Consider the following 24420-nt stretch of genomic DNA (forward strand, 5'->3'; position numbering starts at 1 on the left):
CCCTAGCACCGCCCGTAATAACACGGTGACCCTGGCGGATTACTCAGCCTCCCTGGGCCTCAGTCTCCCCACCTGTGAGATGAATGTGATACAGGCGCGTTCTTTCAGGGGTGCTGGGAGGATAAACAATACAGGGCAGGCAGGGCACTCAGCAAGGTGCCCACACAGAGGTGACACTCAGTACACAGCTGCTGTCACCATCTGAGTCAAGAACAGAGGCGACTGGGGGTACCGCCATTAAAAGCACAGTTGGGGGACAGTCTCTGGGGTTGCCCCTGCCCCTGCTGGACCCCCCTGGCTCTCAGGGCTCCCCAAGGAACTTCATGTTGTGCGGCATCTTCCAGGACAAGTCTCCCAGTTGTCGACATTTTTAAGACAGCATCCCTGATCATGTGACCCAGAGCTAGTCTCGGCAATGGGGACCCAACCTAGGTCTCTCCCCCACCAAGGCCTGGGCATGGTCTCCCCCGAGCAGCCTGGACATTTCCCTGAGGCAGAGCTGCCTGACCCCTGCTCTCCTGCCCTCCTGGCACAGGCCCCAGGTCATGCAACCCTGGGCGGGGGCCTCCCAGACCCGGCACAGCCCGGTCCTCCGCGGGGCCCAGTACTTTGGCGGGACAGCGAGGACCTCCCGCAGCCCGCAGCCCGCATCCAGCGCCCACAGCCCCACCCGGGCGCCCCGCGGGGTGGGCGTGCCGGCTGGGCGGGGCCGGCTGGGGGAGGGAGGCTGGGGCGCCGATCAGCTGGAATCAAAGCTGCCGCTCCGCTCCCTGCCACGCCGCACCCCTGCCGAGCGCAGCGCACCTCCTCCTTTGTCACAATGTTTTTCAATCCGGGGAACCAAACTGTCCAATTAGAGCCGGGGCCTCCGGCTTCCATCTTTGCCGACGTTTAATTAACATGCTCCTCTTGGCAGCTGCTGACAAGTTCCAGAAACAGGTTGTAAAGGGCTTTTGTCTTTACCCAGCATGGAAAATGAGGGGTGTTACATCGCGGGAACATGAATAGGTTGCATATCAGCTCCCTCCTCTCCGCCTCCTCCCCCATCCGCCGACAAGGGGAAGGATGGCCTGAGTGAGTGCCTATGTACGTGTGAATTGTGAGTGGGCGAGAGGGCGAATTTGGAGGCAGGAGAGACCCTCTCCCCCCTTCCCCTTTCCCCCCTGGAGTCTTTGCTCCACAAAGAATCTGGATTCCGCTTCTTATTCTCCAGCGGGCACACTTTTGCCTCACTTCTCTTTTAGACATACCAAACCTTGCCATCTTGCTTCCCATTCCTGGGTTTCTGCCTTTGTCATCCTTCTGGTAAACTCCTATTCAGCCTCCAAAACCCTGCTCCAGTGGCCCACTCTGGGGAGCCACCTGGGTGTTGAATGCCTGTCAGAGTTCAGGGTGATGTTGGGTGTCAGATCGGTTCCCCAGCTAAACTGGGAGCCCCCTGAGGGCAGGAACGGTGTGTTAGTCTGCCTGGGGGGCGGGGGGTGGGCCTCAATCAGTGACAGCAGACCTAAACTACTGAAACCTGCCCCCACTGTGGAAGGAGAGCAGGGAGGGAGGAGGGAAGGGTTGGGGGAGGGGGAGTGGCCCCAAAGAGCCCTCCCTCCCTACTCCCCCAGGGGCCCTTAAGAAGGGGCAGGGTCATGTGGAGGCACAGTAGGCACGGTCCACATGGGTGGGTTTCTGGGATGGTTGATGTGAAGGAAGGAGGGGCTTTGGGGAAAGACCCCATCCCCAAAGCGGAGCCCTGCCGGGGGGCCCCAGCTGGGGCAGGCTCCAGCACCCCTAATTGCTCCTCTTCAGCCCGGGATGATTTTCCTCGCAGTGTGGGTGGCCGCTTGGGGTGGGAGGTCAGGACTGGGGCAGGAGGCCAGGTCCCTTGGGTCCTTTTCTCCCTCAAACTGGCCCTGTTGGAGTATTCACACCCATTCTACCAAGGGCACCAAGAACATTTATTCACGGAGGCCGCCATCTGCGTGGCACAGGGAGGTGGGGGGTCCAGGGAGCAGTGAAGGTGCAGCTGAGGGCGGGCGGGGAGTGGGAGAGCCCAGCAGTGGGGGGCTGGCAGCTCAGTTGCCTCTGAGGAGGGCCTGGGTCCACCCCCAGCCCCAGCCCTGCCTGCTTTTCTCAGGATGTGACCACCAAGACCCCAGCGGCAGGCTTCCTGCGGCCAGAACCTGGGGGACACTTGCTTTGTCTCCAACTCCTCCTTCTCCACTCTCAGGCAGGCCCCCTGGAGGAAGGGAAGGCAGGGTGGAGACGCCCCAGGGCCAGGACGCCAAGGAGGGTGCTGCTTGCCTCGCTCCTGTGTTCCCAGCTCGGCAGCACCAGCTGCTTCTGCGGAGCCTGCAGTAAGAAAGCCGAGAGCAGAGGATCACAGCCTCACTCTTCTTTCCTTACACCCCAGCATGCCCTCCTGCCACTCATGCGCCTTCTGCCCTTTGCACGGCTCTTTCCCAGCTCCAAGAGGGCAAATAAAGACAATAAGAGCAAAGGTAATGACCTGGAAAGACCCAGTTCCTCCACCTGCCAGCTGTGTGGCCTTGAAGAACCTGAACCTCTCTGAGCCTTAATTTCCTCATCTGCTAAAAAGAGAGGTAATTGCACCTGGTAGAGGGGTAGATGCAAGAGGCCTGGGAAAGGGCTTGGCGCCTTCCACAGAGGGGAAAAGGAAATGTTAGCTGATGGATGGAAGGAAGAAGAGAGGGAAGGAAGGAAGGACAGAGGGGAGGGAGGGAGGGAAGCAGATTCTCGCCTGAGTCGATCAATTGAATAGCACCAGGCATGTCATCTCCACTTTCATAAATGAGGAAATTGAGGCTCAGTCTCTGGGGCGAAGAGACCCTCCAAGTCCCTCACACAGTAAGCAAAGCAGGAAAGCCAAGCGCGCACCCAGGTCACCTTCCTTCCGGATGCTCCTTCCTGCCCAGAGCGCCTGCTGCATATTCCTGTGTCTGTCCATGTGCATGTGGTCCGGCTCTGAGTGCCTCCCCCACCAACCCCAGCGTGCCCACTGCACTCCAGGCAGGAGGGGTGGAAGCTCCGCTCTTCACTTCTTGAGGCTTTCATTTTGCCTCTTTGCTGGTGGCATCTGATTTTCAGAGCTGGGCCCCCACTGGACAACCTGCCCATCGTCCCTCACTGCCAAGCCAAGCCCACACTCACCTGTGTCTCCCCTGCCCTGGGAGCTTAAGGTTCTGGGGGTCTGAGGGTGGTGTGCTCAGGACGGAGGGCAGTCCTCTCGTGTTCAGGCACCTGCAGAGAGAGGAGGCCGCTGGGAGGGTGGTGCCTCAGGCCGCGCAGGTGTGTCTGGTGGAGCTAGAGCAACCTGGGCAAGTCAGGAGCGGGCAATGGTGTGTGGCGGGCGCCACCTCGTGGTCACTGTGCAGATCGCACGCCGCGGAGCAGGGCCGCCCTCCATGCACGTGTCGTTCCCCTACGTCAGGTTAGCCACTGTCTAGGGTGCTGGGGCCTCGCGAGGACTACACGGAGTCCTCGCCCCTCTAGAGCCACGGGAAGGAGTTCAAGGGAAACGCACAGTAACAACGAGAGTTGTAAACGCACACAAGAGGCTGACGACCCAGCCCGGGGGGACTCGGGCTGTGCCTAACCAACTTCTGAAAGATGAGTGGTAGCACGCCAGGTGAGAGGCAGCGTGGCAAGCTCCCTGAACTCAGGCAGGCGCACAGGTGAGGGAGGGGGAGGCGCAGGGGAGGCCGGAAGGGGATCAGTAGGTGGAGTGCGGTCGGGGCGCATCAGCCCTGCCTTGGCTTCGAGGCTTAGATTTGATCCTAAAGATCATCTGTGGTCCTCATCTGTGGTCCTGGGGAAACTCTGTCTCACCCCCGTCCTCTGGGAAGCCACCTCATCTTCCAGATAAACCACCCAGAGGCCAGGGGACACGGGGACGGCCTGATGGTGGCGTGGTGGAATTATACTACTGGAAGCCGAGTACGGCTGAAGGGTATACAGCAGAGGGGAGGTGTGAACTTCGAATAAATTATAAAGATCAAAACAGAACCCAGAGGGAGCTTCTACATATGGGAATTGGTAACATTTTTTAGTTTATTTCTTTAGTATTGAATGCATGTGGTTTCTAATTGTGGTGTCTAAAATAGTTTAAGTTCTGACTTGAAATGCAGAACGAAAATAACTGCGCTGCTAAAAAAAGAAAGTTTATTAGGAGTGTAATAACACGGAACACTGCTTAGGGTAGAGAGAGAAAGCACAGGACACCAGATCGGGTGTGTAATGTCATCTCAGCTGTGTAAGAAAAAGCTATGCGGACTAAAGAGCAGAGACTGAAAAGATATACACCAAAATGTTAACAGTGCTTGAATTAGGGTGATGGAATTTCTATTTTTCTCTCCTTCCAGATTTTCTTTAATGAGCTTCTGTTCTTTTTATAATTAAAAAAATAATTTAAAGAGAGTGAATTTAAAAGGCTTATTAGTTACGTACTTGAAATTGGTTTATAGTGGATATTACTTAAAATTACCTTGAAAATTCCTGGTATGGTTTTAAAACTACGGAGCCAAAGGGAAGGCAATCATGGGCAGACCTGTGTCTCAGGGGCCACAGATACAGGCTGGGTCCTCGCCCTCGTCATGAGGGGAAGGTACAGGGGGCAAGAAGGACCCTCGGCATCTGCCATCGTCTAATGCCGATAAACACCTCCAATAATGATTCGTGGGGAGGAAGGCCTGCCTAGGTCACAGAAAGCTTCTAGAACAGTGTTTCTCAAGTTGGGTTTTTGGACTGATGCTCCTCTAGATGCTGAAAGTAGTGGATGTCACAGAACTCAGCTTCTGTGCCAGAACCACCTGGGCGCTTGGCCCCAGGCGGAGCCCCAGGCCCTGCTGAAGCAGACTTTCTGAGCAGGCGCCTGGGAAGCTGCATTTTCACAGGGTCTCCAGGTGGCTCTTACGGAGACTGAAGCTGAGCACTGCACTGTGATTCTTAACCGAGGCTGTATATTAGGTTCACCTGGGGAGCTTTAAGTGAAACCCTAATATACAGGCCCTATGCCACAGACCAATTAACTCGAGGCTTTGGGGGCGGAGGCCTGGGGCTAGAAGGCTTTTAAAGCCCCCAGGTGGTTCGAGTGTGCATGGAAGGGCTGGAAACCGCTGGTCTCGGGCAGTGGTTCATAGACGTGTGAATCACATGGGGGGCTTTGAGAACAGAGGGCTGGGCCCCACCCCCTGAGCTGTAGATGCAGCGGTCTGTGTGGGGCTCAAGAATGTGTGTTTCTAACAAGGTCCCAGGTGATGCTGATGCTGTTGGGGACCACACTTTGGGACTCTAGACCACAGCCTTCAACCCCCAGCAGGCACAGCCTCTGGATAAAAGAGCGGGATGATGCAGGCTTTGTCCCCAACCCTCAGCTCCGACTCCCAGGCCCCAGCCCAGCTGACGTGGGCAGGGTCCGGGGAGGGCAGCCGCAGCTGCCGTCGTGCAGGGGGACGAGCCGAGGACTCACCTCCCAGTAGATTGCATCATCAAAGCAGCTCTGGTCGGGGGCTTGGCCCCAGAATGGAAGTTTCAAAATGAGGCCTAAAGAAAGTGGGAGGTCACCAGAGGTCAGGAACTCCTTCCTCTGCCAACCCAGCCCTTTCCCTCCGCTGGGAACATCCCCTCATCCCACAGTCACGGGGTGGAGATGGGGTTCCCGAGAGCTCTGGGCTGGCCTCTGCTGTGCCCCCACCTTCTCTGGACCAGCCACCTCCACTCACCCACGATGATGCCGCCCACCAGGGCCATGGCCAGGGAGATGAAGAGGCCGGCAGCCTGGAGCTTGGCCTGCATGCTGGAGTCCAATTTTGACCTCAAACCAAAGGCCTGGATAAGCCTGGGGTGGAGACAGGGGCAGGTCAGGACCCCAGACAGAGGCCAATTAGCCATTGCTGCCACCCCACAAATGTGAATGGGCACCAAGGCTCAGTAAATCCTGGTCCTCACACTTCCCATCTGCAAAATGGGGGCGCCAGACAGATCAAATGGTCTCTACGACTCTTGTGGAAGGAGGGAGGCCCATGAAACAGTGATCCAGACTGAGGAAGGAAGGGGGTGGAGACATAACCTTGGACCCCAGAGGAACAGCAGGAAGGACTGGAGAAGGAAGGAGGGAGCCCCACCTGCACGCTCTCATACATACCCTTCCTCTCCATACACGGCACTGTTGGCAAAGGCTGCCGTCACGGCACCGGTGATGCCGCCTATGATGCCGGGAATGCCATGCAGGTTGTGAATGCCGCATGTGTCCTGGATCCGCAGCTGGGACTCCAGGAATGGCTGGAGAGGGGAGTGGGGTGCTGCTCAGCCCAGGGCCTGTGGCAGCGGCCCCACGAGGCCAGGATTCTGGAGGCCCCAAATACACAGACCCAGGATTTTCCAGCCCCATCCCCCTCCCGAGGGACCCCTAGGAATACAGACACCCAGCACTCTCCAGCCCCCAGCCCCTCACCTGGGGTTCTCACCTTCAGGTACACAAAACCCAGGGTGGAGATGATGCCGCTGCTGAAGCCGACAATGAGGGAGCCGTAAGGCATGAGCATCATCTCGGCCGCAGTGCCCACGGCCACCCCTCCCGCGAGCGTGGCGTTCTGGATGTGCACCTGGGCAGGGCGGGCAGAGCAAGCGGGAATTCAGTCCTCCCCTATAGCGTGGGCCTGGAGGAGCTGACGCCCTGGGAGCCAGGGGTGGCTCGAGTGCACTCAGCAAGCCAGGAGCCTGCAGAAGCTCCAGCCAGGGCCCGGGCTTGGGACGGCCGCCCCTGTGTGCTCTGCACATGTGCACCCACACCAGGAGTTGGCATCCTCCGTGCACACAAATCAGTGTACTTGTGTCCGTGCCAGTGAGCCCTGACTGTGTGTCTGCACGTTCCCTTTATATCCGGGAGCCACACATACCTGTGTGCCTGGGTTCGCGTGTCTGACATTCTCTACATGCATGGATGCCGACGTCACGCACCTGTGGGGACTGTGTATGTGTCCACACCCGTGTCAGAGGCTGTGGGCTTGCAGGATGCCAGCTGACTGGCTCTGGGGGTCTGCGCTCGTCAGGCGCTTGTCAGGCACTCCACGGGGAGCCCAGGAGGTAAGGACAGGTCCCTTCCCGTGTTTGCAGGTGAGGAGATTGAGGGGCAGGGAGGTTAAATGACTTGTGGAAGAGCACACAGCCAGTGAGAGGCAGAAAGAGGTCTGGATCCAGGTCTGCGGGGAGCCACAGCCCTGACCTGGACCCTGTCCCACGTCCCTCCCTGCGTGTGGGTGTCAGATGCACACAGATGTGCCCATGTCAGTGTGTCTGGTTCTCCTCCCCCGGGTGCCTGAGCCCCACCTCCCTGCTCAGTGACTGTCCACTGCCTCCAGGGCTCCCAGCAGTGTCTCAGCACAGATGCTGTCAACACCTCGGGCTCTGGGGGGAGAACGAGGAGGAGCAGCCAGGTGGTCCAGAGCCGCGGGCATAGCAGAGCCTCCAGGAAGCTGGCTCCGGGCTCTGCCTAAATTGGCTATGCAGTCTGGACAGACCACTTCTCCCCAAGCCTCAGTTTCTTCATCCACAAGATGGGTGCGACAGTCCTCATGCTGCCCACCTCACAGAGCTGTTGGCAGGGCCTGGTGCTCAGCGCCCCTCCCCGCAAGACTCCCCACTGCTCCCCCACTACTCACCATGTCCAGCTTGCCCTTCTTGTGCAGGGCGCTGGACAGTGCCACCGAGGTGAGCACACAGGCGGCCAAGGAGCAGTAGGTGTTGATGGCAGCGCGGTGCTGGGCGTCCCCGTGGCTGGACACAGCTGAGTTGAAGCTGGGCCAGTATATCCACAGGAAAAGGGTGCCTGGCCGGACCAGATAGGGCCAGTGGACCCGGGAGAAGAGGCATCAGTTAGAGGGCCCTACAGAGCTCAGAGCCATCCTGTCCCTTAGCGCCACAGATGGCAGATGACTCCCACGCCAGCTGTTTCCCACTCCGGAGCTTTATGCATCTGGAGGCTCTTCCTAGAAGGCCGTCCCTGCCTTACTCCCCACCTAGCTCTCCGGGAAGTCCACCCTGAGCCTGTAACCGGGCTCCATGCACCCCCTGCTCCCACAGCACCATGGGACAATCTTTTTCTTCACTATAGGGGGACCATCCAGAGGCATTGGCATCTCTCCCATGACACTGAGGAGCTCCTTGAAGGCAGGGCTGGGATTTAAGAGACCAGAGTAGGTGGTTGACATGTGTTCTCTGGAATAAGTGGACACAGGAAGTCGCCTTGCCCTAGCCCAGGGATGGAAGGACGATTCCTGGTTACCACTGTGTCTGCCCTGGGGCATCCTATGGAAAACACAGGGTGAGTGACCCACTTCTTCCAGCCCCACGGGGAAAGGGGACAAGGATCCTAGAAGTATCTACAGGCAACCTCCCTCTGCCCTCTCCACACAGGGAACTGGCAGCCACACACCAGACCACATGGGGATCAGCTGTGATCATGGCAGCCTGGACTCCTCATGGCATCCCTCAGCCATTATGGTGGTCCTCAGCCATCATGGCAGCCCTCAGCCATCATGGTGGTCCTCACCCCTCATGGTGGTCCTTGCCCATCATGGCAGCCCTCAGCCTTCATGGTGGTCCTCACCCATCATGGTGGTCCTCACCCATCATGGCAGCCCTCAGCCATGATGGTGGCCATCAGCCATCATGGTGGTCCTCAGTCATGATGGCGGCCCTCAGCCATCATGGCAGCCCTCAGTCATGATGGCGGCCATCAGCCATCACGGTGGTCCTCATCCATCATGGCAGCCCTCACCCATCATGGCAGCCCTCAGACATCATGGTGGCCCTCAATCATTATGGCAGCTCTCACCAATCATGGCAAAGAGGTCCGAGTGATACACAGGGCTCTGCGGCTGCTTGCTATGGTGTAGGTTGGGTCGGTAGAGGATCCAGCTCACTGTGAGCCCAAAGTAAGCGCCGAATGTGTGGATGGTCATGGAGCCCCCTGCATCCTTCACCTGGGGTACAAGGGGCCTGTCAGGCTCTGACACCTTCTCTCCCTCCCCCACACACAGACAGAGGCCCAGCTGTGTCTGACTCTGTGAGCCGCAGGATGGAGCCCAGGGCCCCCGCAGAGCAATCTACTGGGGAGGAGAGAAAGTGGGGGTCCCTGAACCCAGGCTGTAAGCCTGTCAACCAAATGCCAGGACATCTCCATCAGCGAGTGCGATTGGGTCCCGATGGCAAATGCCAGGCTTGGTGAGGGACTTGCTCAGCTGGAAGAGGTGAAGCCCAGCTGGAACCCAGGGCAACCTCCTATCTAGTTTGTCAGCCACTAGCTCCCACTTTGTCTTAATTCCTCGGGACTCCCTCCTTCCCTCTGGGCCTGCCCCTCTCCACATTTCCTTCTAGACAACCACTCCTGGCCCGCCACCACCCCATCCAGGCTGCGTGACCCATCTCCCCTGCCTCCTGTCACACTCCTTGCCCTCCAACCTCCCACCTAACCTCCCACCGTCCACCCCATCCCCAGCCTCCTCTTGCCTGCCTCCCAAAGTCAGAGCAGGCAGAGTTGGTCCCCTCCCCATCTGTCCCTTCCTGCCCTACCCACCTCCGTGCCTCTGGACTTCTTTAGGTCAAGTTCTTCATTTACAAAATGGGGAGATGGCCAGGACTCAGCAGGGCTGTCTCGAGGATTAAGCTAGACACCTTGTGTAAACACTCTACGGCTGCTGGACTGATTGAGCCTTCCTCCCCTGCCCCCACCTGCCCTCCCTCAGCCTCCTCTTCCTCCCCGCTCAGAACCAATCTCAGAGGAAATGCCAATCAGAATCATAGGCTCGCTCCTTCATTTTGGATGGGAAAACCCAACCAGAGAGGTAAATGTGTCATCAAAGGTCATAGAGCCAGTTGTGGAGTTGCTGACAGAGCTGGGTTTCCTGACCCCCAGCCTGGTGGGTGCCTCTCCTAGCTGTGTGACCTTGGGTGAGCCCCTTAACCTCTCTGAGCCCCAGCTTTCTCATCTGTAAAATGGGGTAATAATTGTGCCCATCTCAGAGATGAGGGTTAAATGGGATATCCCATGTGAAGCAGTCAGAGCAGGGGCGAGCCGAAGACAAGGGCTCCTTACATGTCGCCAGTGACTGTCGTGTTTAAACTTGGCTAAAGAGAGGCGGAAGGGCTGTCACGCACTAGAAGACTTTCTGGAGCAGATCATGGAGGGTTCTCGACGGCCTGAGGAGCCTTCCCTGCTCTCCACTCACCCAAGATGCTACCATCAGCCTACGCCAGCTCACACCCACCGGCCCCAGCGCCTGCCCCTCGCCCCGCCCAGCTCCTTCCTCCCCCTCGCCTCGCACCCCAGCCAGTCTCTGAGGCTTGTCCAGAGTCTCCTGAATCACCCACTGTCTTCTCTTCGTGCTCGCCCGGTCCCGGTCCCAGCCTCTTTCCTGGGCTCCCTGCCTCCAATCGTTCTCACCGCAGCCAAAGTGACATTTCCATGGCGTGTGTCCGACCATGCCACTCCACTGACTGACACCTTCCGTGCTCCCCACTGCCCTCAGGATAACGTGAGACCACGCCCGACACGGCCCCAGGAGTCTTGATGGCCGGTGCTCCTCCCCCACCCTCCCTACCCCTCCAAGCCCCCCTCTCAGCACAGCCCGCCCCCCAGCCAGCCCCAAGCTCCTGAGACCTCTCACTGAGGCTCTCGCCCAGGCCTCTGCCCTGCTGTTCCCTCTGCCTCGAATGCCCTTGCTCACTCCTTCGCCTGGTTATCTCCCACCTGACTTCGAGCGTTGATACCTCTTCCTCCAAGAAGCCCCCTGACCTGGTTCGGGCGCCCTCCTCTAGGCCACCTCGCCCTTGAGCTCACTCCTGATCATAATGTGTGGTCACTGCCTGTTGACTTGCTGGCTCCCTCACTAGACTGCGAGCTCCCTGGGGTCTAAGGGTGAGTCCTGCTCACCTCTGTAACCCAGCGCCTGCAGCGTTGCCCGACACGGAGTCAGACTCCAAAATTCAGGCACTTGACAAATATTTACGGAGCGCTTATTAGGCACTGACCTAGGTGCTGGGGATAGAGATGGTCCAGGCAGACAAGGTTTCCTGCCCTTATTAGATAAGGAAAAATGCTGTGAAGAAAATAAACCAAGGCCGTGTGAGAGACAGTGACCGGCAGGGTGTAAGGAGAGAGCAACACTGGGTAGGGGAACCTGGGAGGGCCTCTCTGAAGAGGCAGCATTCCAGCTGAGACCTCAATAGTGAAAAGGCCTGAGGGACGAGCATTCCCGCAAAGCGAACAGCAAGTGCAAAGGCCCTGAGGTGGGGCCGAGCTTGGTGTGTTTGAGGAGCCAACAGCAGGGTATGATCACAGCACAGAAAGATCGGGAGAGAGTAGACGAAAAGCTTGGCGAGAAAGGCTGGGGCCAGAACATGTAGGGCCTTGTAACAAGTGTAGGTTCTATTCTAAGTGAAATAAAAAAAAAAAATCCACTGGAGGGTTTTAATCAAGGGAATGGTCTTATATGCATGAATAACAGACCACCATGGCTGCTGGTGGCCATTGACCTGAGAAGGTGCCTGGGGTAGGGATGAAGGGGGGACAATGAGCCAGGAGGAGATACAGTGGCTTGGACTAGTCTGGTGGCTAAAAAAATGACAAAAGGAATAACTGAATGTAGGGTGGCCTAAATAAAGCCCTGGGGAGAGGTTCCAGGCAGAATCCAAATGTAGAGGAGTTGGGGGCTCAGAAATGGGTGGAGTCCCTGAACGACCCCCTCCCCTGCTAAGGTACCAAAGAGGTTTCTGAGCTAGACTCAAAGGTGCCCCTTACCTAGGCCACTGAACTGGCTAACCCCAAGGGGCATCATTTCTGCCATAGTCCATGTGAATGGCACCACTGTGCAGTGCACGATCTGTGCAGCTGTACATGGCAACCTTGGGATCCTTCCTTACAGATGTACCCCCTCAATACACTGGGTACTTTTCTTGGCAGGGCAATCTGGGAATGTGGTGTATGTGCAGGACATCCCGCGCTTTCATCTGATGTGCAGGAAAGAGAAAGGAGGAGAAAGCCAACATCTGAGGAACCGCTGCTCTGCCCAGGTGCTGAGTGCTTTGCTAGGTGGCCTATGATCCCTGCCCAATATATCTCATCACTCCCACTTTAGAGATGAGGAAACTGAGGCTCAGGAGGTCCAGTGACTTGCCACGGTTGAATTGAATCCAGCTGGCGTGTCTCCCCAGCCCTCTCTATCTCTGTCCCCCCGTGTCCCCTCCAGCACTATGCCCATCATGAGCCCTGCTCACCTCCAGCAGGCTGAGGAGAATGAACTCGTTCCCCGAGAAGAGGGTCACTTGGAAAAGTGTCATGATGAGCAGCTGGATAGGGCTGACCTTGCCCAGCAAGGCCCCAAAGGCCACACAGACGGAGCCCACGCAGAAGTCGGCGTTGATGAGGCTGTGGGGAGACAGGGCGGGCAGAGGAGGGGCTGAGGCAATGGCAGGAAGGGGCGCTCCAAGCCCTGGCTTTGAATCTGGGCTCGGTCATCTGTGGGTCTGGGCTTGTGGCTTAACCTCTCTGAGCCTCACTTTCATCCTCTGTGATAAAGGGCGCATAACATCTTAGAGCTGCTCTAAGAATTAAAAGAAAGAATAGGTGCAGTGTCCACACAGCAGTGGCGCCTACTAAAGGCCACACCCTTCTTTGCAGCTCCCACCCCAGGCCCCCTCTCCTTACGGGCAGTTGGTGCTCAAGGCACCCAAGGGGTCTGGCTGCTGTTGTTGAACACACCCCATATTTGGGGCCTTGCCCTGGTCCTCCATCTTCTGCCTACCCTCCCAGAACCTCCCCTCACTGCCTCCTCTTCCAGGCAGCCTTCTTAGATTCCTCCAGCCAGATGTGGTGTCTGCCTCCAGACCCTTAGCTCTCCCTCTACAGACACCCCTCCTGCTGGCATCCTGGGCCTTGCTAGAGTTTGAGCTATTGTGACCTCCTCTTCCTGGGACAGAGGGTCTGTGTCCAGGGAAGAGAGAGAGGCCTTCCTGTAGGAGATGGGGAACTGGGGGCTGGGTGGAAGGAGGGGCAGGAAAGCCAACGGAGAGAATGGAGGCAGAGGAGCACACAGGCCCTCCTTAAGTCTGGACTCTGAAAGCCCAGCCAGGTAGCAGAGGGAGGATGGGGAGGCAGACAGCCAGGTGGACATTCTGTGGATGAAGCAGCCCCTGGTTCCATCTACATGCCCACTTTGCCTAACCCAGGCCTCCTTGTGCCCTGCCAGCAGCAAAGTAGTCCTGGATCCCAGGGCAGACCTCAGTGTGGCTCTCCGAGTCAAGAGAGTTGTTCATCGGGGAAGGTTTAGGGCCAGTAGGGGCAGTCACATGCAGAGGAGCCCCTCCCCCATGTGCAGGGCTCTGTGTGTGTGCGTGTGTGTGTGTGTGTGTGTGAATCATGAGCTGAGAAGTGAGAAGCGAGCTGATTGTAGGGCCAGGATGTGGAATGGGGACAGGGCACTGCTCTGTTAGGGTCCCTCCCAAGACAGAGGATGGTCACTGGAATGTCCGCTTCCCTGTGGGCCTCATTCACTGAGGTGTGCCCAGAGCCTAGTGCAGGGCCTGGCTGATGAATGATGTTGGTTGTCAAGGGCCAGGCCCTGAGATGCCTGCTGGGCGCTGCACATGCCCTCCTGTACCACACCTGGACCCTATGGGACAGGCGCTGTTATTAGCTACATCCCATGGGTGGAAAATGGAGGCTCAGAGGCTGAGTTCTTTGCCTGAGGTCCCAAGGCTGCAGCCAGCAGACCCACCTGACAGAGGCGACCATTAGCAAGGAGTGAGAGAGCCAAGAGCTCACTCCTTGGGCCATCAGCACCTGGGAGATGGAGATCTGGACGCCACAGCCCAGGAGGGCCCCAGGAGGCTCGGGCAGGGCCTGCAGGGGGCACCACCCTGGAGTGGCAGGTGCCACCTGGAGGACTCCTCAGCAGGGACAGGATGGAAGCCGGAAGGAGGGTCCCCAAAGTCAGGTCTGGGGACAACACGCTCATCTCAGCCCTGAGCACCAGACGGAAATCAGCTCCAGCTCAGTGGCTAAAAATCAAACCCCTGAAAGCCAATTTGCCCAAACTCGGTTTGTCAAGTGACCAGCTTGCTAAGTAACTGTTTCACCGAAAACCTAACTCACAAAGTTCACAATGATCCCCTTTGAAGATTTTTAAACGTTGTGTACCTTTGATTTTCATTTAGCCATGGAGCTATCTTGCCACAGCAGCCAAACAAAAACATTATGGATATTGTCATGCTCTGGGTATATGGCCTTGGGAATGAGAATTTCCTGTGTATTTTGCACCGCAGGGTGATACACATGTCAAGGATTTTAGATACAAAAAGACTGATTTATTTGTTCCAACGCATTTTCCATCTGGTCAACTCTCTCCTGCTTCTCTTAATTCATGGATTCATTAACTGGCTTGAGTGCATTAATATTTTGCAAATATTTGGCATATGTTTTACATTTCAGACGCCTGGCCTATGACACCTGACTGGTGCCCTATATGTGACAGCAAGGATTTACGCTTTAAATGTGGTTTTATACCAATTTGCCTCTAAACTCTTTCTCTGGACTTGGTTTTCGAGCGGGCTAATGAATGTTCATTTTCACACACCAAGGACAACTTTCTCAAATTAAAAAAATTTTTTCTTTAGCCCAAATTGTCATATGTCTACAGAAATTGAAGACAGCCTAAACTGGACTTACAGAAGAACCTCCAATAAACCAAAACTTGACTAAACTGGGAAAAATTCTCCCAAAGGCTGTCGATTCTGTCCTGTGCAACACGAATTGGTGTAGGTTTCCTAAGTTGCCATGGCCTAGACTGTTTGATAAATGAGCCATTCAGTGAGGTGGCTGCTTGGCAGGTTGGTTTGAGCAAGTTGGCTTTGGGCAAACTGATTTTATAAGCTGGTGGTGGTGTTGGGGGAGGCACACACTGAGGGTGAGACCCCCTCAGCCAGAGGGAGGGGCTGGGTTTCCTGAGGGAGAGGCCGCTGGTGTTCACTGGACCAAAGGGTTATCACGGAGAACAGTGATGAGAAGGATGGAGGTGAGAAGAGAGCGGGAGAGGGTGCCCCCTTGGAGGCTGAGGCACGGAAGGGCTTCATCCCGAAGGCTCCGCACCCACACCTGCCTCACATCTCTGTCCCGTGCCTGCGCCCCGGGTGGGGACACTGGCCAGGCGGGGAGAGGCACCTCCCTTGACTGGATTCCCCCATTCGATGTTCCCTCCAGACCAACTCCTGAGGCTGGCTGGGGCAGCCGCGCTGTCTCCGGGTCCCCCACCCCAGGTCCCGGGGACTGCGGTCTCTCAGGGCCATTTTGATGTGCCAGGGTGGAGGCCCGGCCGGCCCCTGGAGGGAAGTCCGGCCTCGCATCCCTGCAGCCTCGTCTGAGAGGGAGGGAGACCCTCCCTCCTTCAGTACCTGGACACCATCAGAACTTCTACCCTGCAGACTGGCTGATCGGGAAGCAGTGTCTGTGTGTGCGTCTGTGTGCGGTGTTTGCCGCAGGCCCCAAGCAGACAGGTTGGAGGACTAGGAGCCGGCTCACAGTCCCAAGCCCCTGGACCCGCCCCCTCACCCGCCGGGCCCCGCCTGGTGCGCCCCGCCCCGGGTCCCCGCCCCCAGACCCCGCCCCCTCATCCGCCAGGCCCCGCCCAGCTTGCCCCGCCCCCGGGTCTCCGCCCCAGGCCCCGCCCCCTCACCCGCAGGGCCCCGCCCAGTGCACCCCGCCCTCTCATCATCCAGGCCCCGCCCAGAGCGCTCCGCCCCCCCCAGGTCCCGCCCCATCACCCGCCAGGCCGCGCCCGGCTCAGTGTGCCATGCCCCTCCACTCCACCAAAGGTCGGTCCCCTCAGCCGTAGGGCCCGGTCCAGTGACCCCCGCTCCCCAGGTTCCCGACCCGGGCCCCGCCCCCTCTCGCTCCGGGTCCCGCCCAGTGCGCCCCGCCCCTCACCCGCGGGGCCCGGGGCCCGGCCCCCGCCCGCGCCGCGCTCACTTCTCCACTCCTATGAGAATGTAGCCTTCCCTGTAGCAGTGCAACCAGCCCTGCAGGAGCAGCGCCCACTGGATGCCGAAGGCTGCCAGCAGGAAGTTGAAGCCCACGCCGCTGTAGCCGTAGCGCTGCAGAAAGGTCATGAGGAAGCCGAAGCCCACGAAGATCATCACGTGCACATCCTGGAAGCCTGCAGGGAGAGCGCAGCGGAGGGTCTCGGCGGTCTGGCGAAGGCCCACCATAGCCCTGGGTCTGGGCTAGCGCGGCCCGGAGCAGCGCCTGTGTCTTCCCTGCCACTGGGCGGGCCCAGGCAGCCTCCCCAAGCCCCGTCCCCCCATCTGCGCATCTGGATCCTGGTAATGAATGGCTCCGCTGGCGGTGGAGCAGCCTCTACCCCCGTCTTGTCATAAGAGCCTCTAGAAGGGGCTGAGCTGGGGGCCCCCAGATGAGCCCCTACTGTAGACCACTTACACCACTGGGTTATAATGCCGAGAAATGCCTGAGCGCTCCCCCTCAGGAGATGACAGCTCTCACTCTCCACCCTCACCTGGGGTGGAGGTGGGCAGCTGGGCACTTGAAATGGAGGCTGGCCTGTAGATTACACCCAGAGTCTAGGGTCTGGAGCTCCGACCCTCTGGGCCTTACCCCCACAACTCTATTCCTTTACAATGGAGAGGTCAGTCTCATCTGGCCCAGGAGTCCCCTGACTGGCCAGGCACATCAGATCATCACCTGCAGGAAGGTCTCCACATTGCACCCCCACTCGCAGCAAGTACACTTTCCAGCATCACTGAGACCTGAATCCATACCTCAGTTCCTCTATCTGCTGGGCAGGTAACTCTGAAAAGTAACTGAACATCCTTGGGTCCTATACCACCTTCTTCCACGACTCTTCATTGCGAGTGTTGCAGAGATTAGATGCAGATGAGTATGTAAAGCACCTACCCAGTATCCATCCCATAAGAGGTGCTCGAAATGGGCGTTTCATTATTTTTTGTTACTTTATTATTATTTGTTGTTACTCAGGCATAGTCTAATTCTGAGTTCTGACCCAGCTCTTCTACCAACTCACAGTGTGGCCCTGATGAGCCACTTCCCCTCTCAGAGCCTCAGTTTTCTCGATAAAACTAAAGGGATGGATTAGCATGATCTTAACTGTCCTCCCAGTGCTAACACTGCATGGTTCTCAATTCCCAGAAAGTGACAGAAGGCAAAGAGCTTTGAGAAGCAAAGACAGTACACAGTTACCAAAGTAGGAGACACTGAAAGGAATTGCAGGTGTCACAGGACACAAGGGCAAGATCGAAGGGCTCCCACTGGCCAACTCAGGGACAATTTGAGCACCAAAATAATTATGTCCTATAATGAATTAAAACCACTAAAAAATAGGAACTCAGAATAGGTAAATAAATAGATGAGACAGTAGTGAGGGCTCCTGTTTACAACACGACGCTTAAGGCCCGACTTTTAGTTGTGGAATGAGTACTCAAATTAGAGAATCACCATTTTCACAGTAAAGATCCCATCAGTGGATGCTAAATCCAGCAGAAAATTTTGATGAAGAGCAGGACATTTGCATTGTCTTAAGGAATCTCCGCATACACTGCTTTTCTCCTCCCTCCCTGGATTCCTGAAAAATATCAACGGCATAAAAGACAAAGGCTGCAGAAATGTTCTGGATTAAAAGAGCCTGAGGAGACAGACCAGCTAATCCCATACCTACTTCTAGCCTGGGTCCTTGGCTGGGGGGGTGGGAGGAGCACTATGAAGGTCGTTATTGGGCCACTCGACAAAATTAGATAGAAACAGTCTATTTGTTCACTTTGGTGTTCCCCAGGACTACCTGAGTGCCCGGGGAGCCTCAATCAATATGGTGAATGAATGATCGATTACTGGGACCTCAGTAGCACCCAGGGATGCTGGCTGAGCACCAGGCAAGGAGGCCCAGGTGAGCTGGATTTCATGGTCAGGTGAGGCTGCAGCCCCTCTCCAGCCTAATGGCTCCTACCCACAGGGTGGATAGGCCCTGGTGCGCACTGCAGCCTGGCCACAGGTCTGGGGGCAGTGATGCTCATGCTACAGCGGCCCTGGCCTCGCCCGCTCTCATCTGTGCCCCTGCAGGCTTCTCTGAGGGCCAGGCCACAGCCACCTGGAGGAGGCTTAGTGGGGCTGGCACCCTACAGGGTCAGGGGGTGTACGAGCCAATGCAGAGAGCTGTGGGTCTCGCCCCAGCATGGTGCTCTGACCTTCTGTCTGGAGGAGACCTGTGTGACACACAAACAAACAGCGGCTCGGCCCAGGTGTCATAACGTGAAACAGCTCAGTTCACATATTATCGTGTTTCCTGGTTTATCACGCTTTCGACTGCTGTAGGGGAAAAGAAGCTAACGGATGTGAAGCACCAGACACGGTATTATGGTTATTCTTGGGAAGAAGTGACGAGTGACAGACTGGAGGAGAGGTGTAAAAGATAGGCAGGCGACATATTCAGACTACAATCCCAGAAGCAGGGAGGGGAGCTGGCAGGATGGCAAGGCTGTTGAGAAACACAGAGAAGTAGGAAGAGTTGCCAGGATGGGAGGGAGGTGTGGGTGTGGTGCTGGCCAGGGGGGTTTGAGATGACCACGGGGCGAGGGGTGGTGGTGAAGGCTGGCAGGGCAGTGTGGGAGCAATGGGGCCTGGCGGGGCCGGTTGCAGCTGGCCTCTGAGATGGGGCAGGCCCGAAGTTCAAGCTGTGAGTCAGAATGTGGGCACCATGAGTGGGAGACAGCAGCAGAGAATGGCCTGCCTTGGAGCAAGCAGACCAGACAGGGAAGGCGTTGGCAGGGAGGTGGGAGGAACCCCTAGGAAAAAGCAGCAGGTGGTGGCCTTTCAAAGAGAGGGGTGTCCACTGGGGAGGAACCATGCAGGTAGGGGCGGAGCTGAAGAGGACTGTGGCGGGGTGGGGGTATTTGCAGTGTCAGGGCTGGCTTCCTCCCTGCCCTCCCCCATCTCACCAGTTCGGTCCTGCTCCCTGCCTCCAAGGGTGCCTCATCCCTCTGCTGGGCCCTCTCCGGGGGTGTCTCTTCCTTCTCCCCCTCCTTCAGGCACGCAGACGCCGGCATCCCTCCCCATGGGCACCTCCCCATTCATCCTCTCGCTCCCTTTCTCCTTATCTCCCAAACTGGTCCTAATTTAGAACCCAACGTACCAGTTTATTAATTTACGTTTCATAGTTTGGTGCTACCTACAACACTTTTAATAGTAATGGTTTGAAGGTCCAGACTGCATGGCCTTCAGCAAGGACAGAACCTCCCTGATCTGTAGTTTTTCTATGAAATGGGGGATTGTCACAGTGCTCAGAGAGTGCTCGCCCCAGACGTTTGTGGTGGCAGCCAACGTCCTGGGCTTAGGCCTGGCTCTGGGCAATTGCTCAATCACATTAGCCACGGTTTCTCTTTTTCTCTTCCAAGGCTGACCAGGTGCTTTGCACTGGGTTGGTGACAGGCTGAGGGCCAGTGGAAGCTGCTGAGACGCTTCCCCACTCCCTGCTCTCTCTCTGGCCTGAGATGACTCAAGAACCTGCTCTCTCAACCTGGGGGTTCCAGGGGTGTAGCTGGCACACTGGCTTGCAGCCATGAGACTGCCACAAGGGGGCACCAGTACACAGCTGTTCTCACTCCCCCTTCTCCACCGCCACCCCCATCCCCTCCTAGCTCGCTCCTCTACCCAGGATGGGTCCCCGCTGGAGCTGAGTTTCTGACATCTGAGGACAAAGTTTCCCAGCCTATGGGCCACAGCACTCCCTCCCCTTCACTGTGTCCGCACAGAAAGAGGGGTCCTGCAGTGGCCTGCATACGGCCCCTTCCCAGCCTCTAGTGGCCAGTCCAGTCTGAACTATTCTTTGAGGTCTGCTGGCCAGTCCCTCAGTTCCCCAAGGCTCTGCGTGCCCCGCTCCCATGCCTCAGAGCCGACCGCAGAACCACACCATCACTGCAAAATCTGGGCAGATGGCCAGGGAGTGGCAATGCCATGGGGGTTGGGAAAGCCAGCGGGCTATGGCGTGGGAGGGCTTGGCCTGTCCCCGCCTGTGCCATTGACTGGCTGAAAGTGTCACGCAAACCTCTAACCTCCACTTCCTGCACCACAAAATGGAAATGAATAGATGCCCTGCCCCACAGGGCATGCAGAAAGCACTGTGTAAGCGGGGCCAGCACAAAGGGACTCAAATGCGATAATAGTTCCAACTGATATTCAAGGAGACATTCCTTGGCCACGTCTCTAAAGAGCTGCTGAGCCTCCACTTAAATACCTTCAGCGACGGGGTGCTCACTCCCCGCTGAGGAAGCCTGATACCAGTGTTTATTGCCCTCTCACTTCATGCCACGAGATGTGCCCTACCAGTCGCCTGCCACCTTCAGCCTTCCTGGAGACCCTGTGCATTAAATGACATCCCCACTTTACAGATGGGCATGCTGAGGCCCAGCGTGGTGAGGGAGACGGCTCACTCTGTTTGGTGATGGACCCAGATCGGTTTAATTCCAAAGTCAACCGCCCAGTTACCCTGCCCTCCGCTTGTTGGGAAAGCTCCTGCTTTATGAAGCGGAGCCGAAGCCAAGGCTCAGGTCTCCAGGGGCGCAGGGCGAGCCTTGGCTTCATGAAACAGCCCTTCAGGTGTGTAAACCACGGCCTCCCCTGCCCTGGGTCATCTCCTGGAATGTGTCCCGCTCCTTCTCGACCATGTCATCCTAGGAAGCTTGAGGAGCTGTGGCTCTGACGGCTCCTCCTTGGGCCAGCCTCCTCCAGACACTGCTGGTGGCCACTCAGGCCCCGGAGCAGCAGCCCATGAGGAAGCTTCGTGTTCAGGAGCTAGGCCTCCCAGGGCACTGTCTGAGCGGGTCCAGCTCTGCCTGCTAGCTGCCAAGGGGCCCATGCCCAGGGAGCTGTCCTCAGGCCCTCCGGAGCCAGCTGGAGCTGAACTCCTCTGGAAACCAGAGATGCCCAGTGGGTTCCACTCATCCCCAGGGCAGGAATGAGGCCCACACAGGTGTTGATGGCCTGCAGCCAAGAACCCAGAAAGTACCAAAAGGGCCAGCCCTCACCCCACCCCCTGGGAATTGCCTTGCTGCCCAGGAACCCAGGCGTGGGCCCCACCTGGGCCATGTGCCCCCTACTCCCAACCACGGCCACCGTGATCTAGTGGGCCTCAAAAGGGCAGGTTAGGGCAAGAGGAGAGGGGAGACTATAGGGAGGAGAGTGGTCCAGGAGTGAGGGCTCAGAGCCCTCCGGGGCTCCTACACTGGCTCTCTGCTTTCCTAGTTGAGTGACCTTGGCAAGATACTGTCCCTCTGTGGCCTTGGTTCCCTCATCTGTAGAATGGGAGTCCTAACCATGCCTTCCTCATGGGGCGGTGGTGATGATTAAGGCAGAGAGCATGCACTCGTGGCGAGTGGTGGCCACTGCTTCCTGTTCTTGCCAAGGAATCCTGAGGCCCAGCCTCTCTCCCTCCCCTCCACTCCTCTCTGCCACTTCCTGCTCAGATGCCCAAGAGCCCAGCCCTCACAGGAAACGGCAGGAGGAACTCAAGTCCCTCCTTGATGGCGGGGGCTGTCACCCCCTCTTAGCAACCCCTCTCCAATGCCTTTCACAAGCCCTACCCTTGGGCCCCACGGAGCCCCGCAGCCCACCTCCCAGCATGCTCTTTCGGGGGCTCCCCGCTGTCCTGCTTCTCCCCTCCTCACCACCCCACTGCTTTCCAGGAAGGATCACAGAGCCCCTCTGCCCAGAGCACTTGACACCACTGAGGCCGGGTGTGTGGGGGCACACCTCTCTGCTCTCAATGAGTCTGGGAGCCCCTTGGGGCCAGAGACCCAGGATATTCAACTTGTTTGTCCAAAGTGGCCATAAGCCCTGGTTTGCTGGGACAGTCATGGCTCTGCCTGTGTCCTAGCACAGCTCTCCCACCCCTCACACTCAAAAGTGTCATTTGATTGATAAATTATATGTCACCCTATAGATCAGTGATTGTTGAGTGAATAAATGAAGGTGGAGCATGAAAGGTGAGTGTGGAGGGAGTGGATTGGAGCCAGGGAGACATGAGGACTGCACCCCTCACTGGTGAGGTTCTGTAACCCCTCTTATAGGGTCTTGTGGCCTCCCACTGCCCAGACATGTCGAGGACCTCATGCTTTACTGGGGGGCTGGCTCTACAGCCAGGAGATAAACGAGAGCCGGAGGGAGGAGCGGAACAGACAGAGGAGGGTGTCCAGCTTGCCTGCCTCAGTCTCCCACCAAGGAGCATAAAGGTGGCAACGTGAAGGGTAGATTTGGAGTCTAAATTCCAAGGCCACAGCTGTTACGATCTCTTAAAACATGGCCCTGAGTAGAGCCCAGTAAAGGTTGTGGTCTCACCAGCACAGGGCACACCCCTCTTCTGTCACCTCCCTTCCCCTAGGCTCCATATTTCTATTAATCCGGCCTGTGACTGTGCTAGCTTTTTCGCAGCCACTTAATATGGCTGGCTCCCACTAAGCCTGTAACCCCACTTCTTTTCTCATGCAGGCTCACATCCTGAATGTGTGCAGTTATTTATTTGGCTCTAAGTAAAATGCTATTTCTGGAGGTAAAGAATCCCATTACTGAGGGTATACAAGCCATGGAGGGAACACCAGTTTGGTATAGGCTGTTGGAGGTGAGCATTAGGGTCCCGTCCAGAACTAATGGTCCACGGCTACATGAGCACCAAGAGTTAGAACGACTGTCATTGGCTGCTAGTAGATGGTGTGGAAAACCAGAAAGCACAAGGGCGTGGGAAGAGTCCTGGGCTAGGGGTCCCAGGGGTGGGCCAATCCAAATGACCTTGGGCCAGTTCTCCCCACTCCTGAGTCCTGGGCATCTGTTTCCTGAACATCGGGTTTCAGGGAGGTTGACATTTGCCTAAGGCCACCCCACTGTGGCCATGATAGAAGTGAGGTCCGGTGATTCCACGGCCACAGTACTGCCGGTACCAGCTAATTCAGGGGGGCTTTGTGTCCCTCTCTGAGCCAAAAGAGGGTAGGGCCGTGGTCCCACCCACCTCTCCCTGCAGCAGGGCTGGTGGCCAACGACCTGTCTCTGCAGCCCTTGACATTGGACCTACCCCCTTACAAGCATAGTTGGACAAGCGACCAGGGTCATCCTCTGGTTGGTGACCGAGATGGGACTGGGGTCTTATGAGGACATCAAGGAGGGCTCTCTCACGGGGAGGTGGGGGCCTCTGAGGGCGCCTGGACGGAGCTGACCCCGGTTGAGTTTTCCCCATCACTTTTTCAGGGAAAAAGGAGCTAGTGCACACCCGGCCGCATCTCCAGCGCGATCTCCGGAGGCTGGCAGGCGCCCCTCGCGGGGAGCCTGGTGGGCGGGGCAGGGGGCTGCGGGCAGCATCGCCTCCTCATGCGCCCCTCCCGGCCAGCCAGTTGTTCCCGAGCAGCAGGCTGCGGAGGTGCGGACAGGCGGGACCCTGGGACAGGTGGGGACCTGCTCGGCTACACCTCAGGTGGGCCCACAGCGTGGCAGGACTTACTCGGGTAGCGATAGTAGAATTCGTTTTCCAGGTCGCTGGAGATGTTACCGGCCAGCTTTTCGTCCATCCAGTGGGCGTCGGCATCGGGGTCGTAGCGCACGAAGATGCAGAAGAGGACCACCAGGGCCACCTCCAGGAGCAGGCAGGTGACCGGCAGCCGCCAGCGCAGATTGGTGTTCCAGACCATGGTGCAGGGGGCGCCTGGCGGGGCAGGCAGCGGGCAGTTCAGCCGCTCTCAGGCGGGAGAGGCTTAAAAGACCCGGGCAGGGGCGGGGCGGGGCGGGGCGGGTTGGCCGCGTCGGGCTGGGCAACAGCTGACCCGGTGTCGCCCGCGCGCACGCCCAACCGGCGAGGGGACCCGAGGCCCGGGGCTCGCCCGCCACTCGAGGGCCCCGCAGTCCCCCGCGGTGGGGCGGGGGGCCAGCGGCAGGGGCAGGGACCGAGAGGGCGGTGGGCAGGGGTCCAGGCGCCGTTGACCTCGGTGGATCCCATCCATCCGGGGCGGCACTGCCTTTCCCCTTTGGGGACAGAGAAAGCAAAAGCCGGATTATTTGCTTCCCACCGAGATAAAAATGAAGGAATTCCCAAATGTAAATCATCGTCATCATCATCACCATCGTCATCATCATTGTCATCATCAGTCCTTTCTTTTTCTGACTATGAAATTCACCAAGGTTCATGAAAAGCCAGGAAAGTCTTAGAAACTGTCACAGACCAGAGAAGCCTGAAGAGGTGTGACAACTCAGTGCCGTGTGGTACCCGGGACTGGATCCTGGAACAGAAAGAGGATATTAATGGAGAAACTGGTGAAATCCAAATGAAGTCTGAAGTGGAGTTGATAGCGATGGACCCA

The 24420-nt window shown here is 57.5% G+C and overlaps 1 protein-coding gene across 1 annotated transcript; it reads right to left on the bottom strand.

Moving 5' to 3' along the window:
• Positions 1-1928: 1928 nt before the first annotated feature.
• On the bottom strand, positions 1929-23805 carry RHCG (Rh family C glycoprotein). Its single transcript, XM_046654735.1, has 11 exons — positions 23568-23805; positions 16031-16217; positions 12286-12436; positions 8846-8993; positions 7671-7837; positions 6477-6614; positions 6155-6291; positions 5733-5848; positions 5480-5553; positions 3163-3252; positions 1929-2343 (listed from the first exon to the last, which is right to left on the bottom strand). Exons 1-10 carry the CDS (start codon positions 23752-23754, stop codon positions 3187-3189), a joined length of 1371 nt encoding a protein of 456 aa, XP_046510691.1. The 5' UTR covers positions 23755-23805; the 3' UTR covers positions 1929-2343; positions 3163-3186.
• Between the last annotated feature and the right edge of the window lie 615 nt (positions 23806-24420).

Source organism: Equus quagga, chromosome 2 (genome assembly GCF_021613505.1).
Source record: "Equus quagga isolate Etosha38 chromosome 2, UCLA_HA_Equagga_1.0, whole genome shotgun sequence".
In the NCBI taxonomy this organism is placed as follows: domain Eukaryota; kingdom Metazoa; phylum Chordata; class Mammalia; order Perissodactyla; family Equidae; genus Equus; species Equus quagga.

Excerpts from the sequence above, each read along its gene's own strand:
- RHCG (XM_046654735.1), bottom strand. The coding sequence starts at position 23,754 with ATGGTCTGGAACACCAATCTGCGCTGGCGGCTGCCGGTCACCTGCCTG. Across the intron at positions 7,838-8,845 it reads GGACCTCTTTGCCATGATTG|GCACCCTTTTCCTGTGGATA; the intron begins GTGAGAGCTGCC and ends TGGTCCGGCCAG. Across the intron at positions 5,849-6,154 it reads GCCGTGTATGGAGAGGAAGG|GCTTATCCAGGCCTTTGGTT; the intron begins GTATGTATGAGA and ends TCTCCACCCCAG.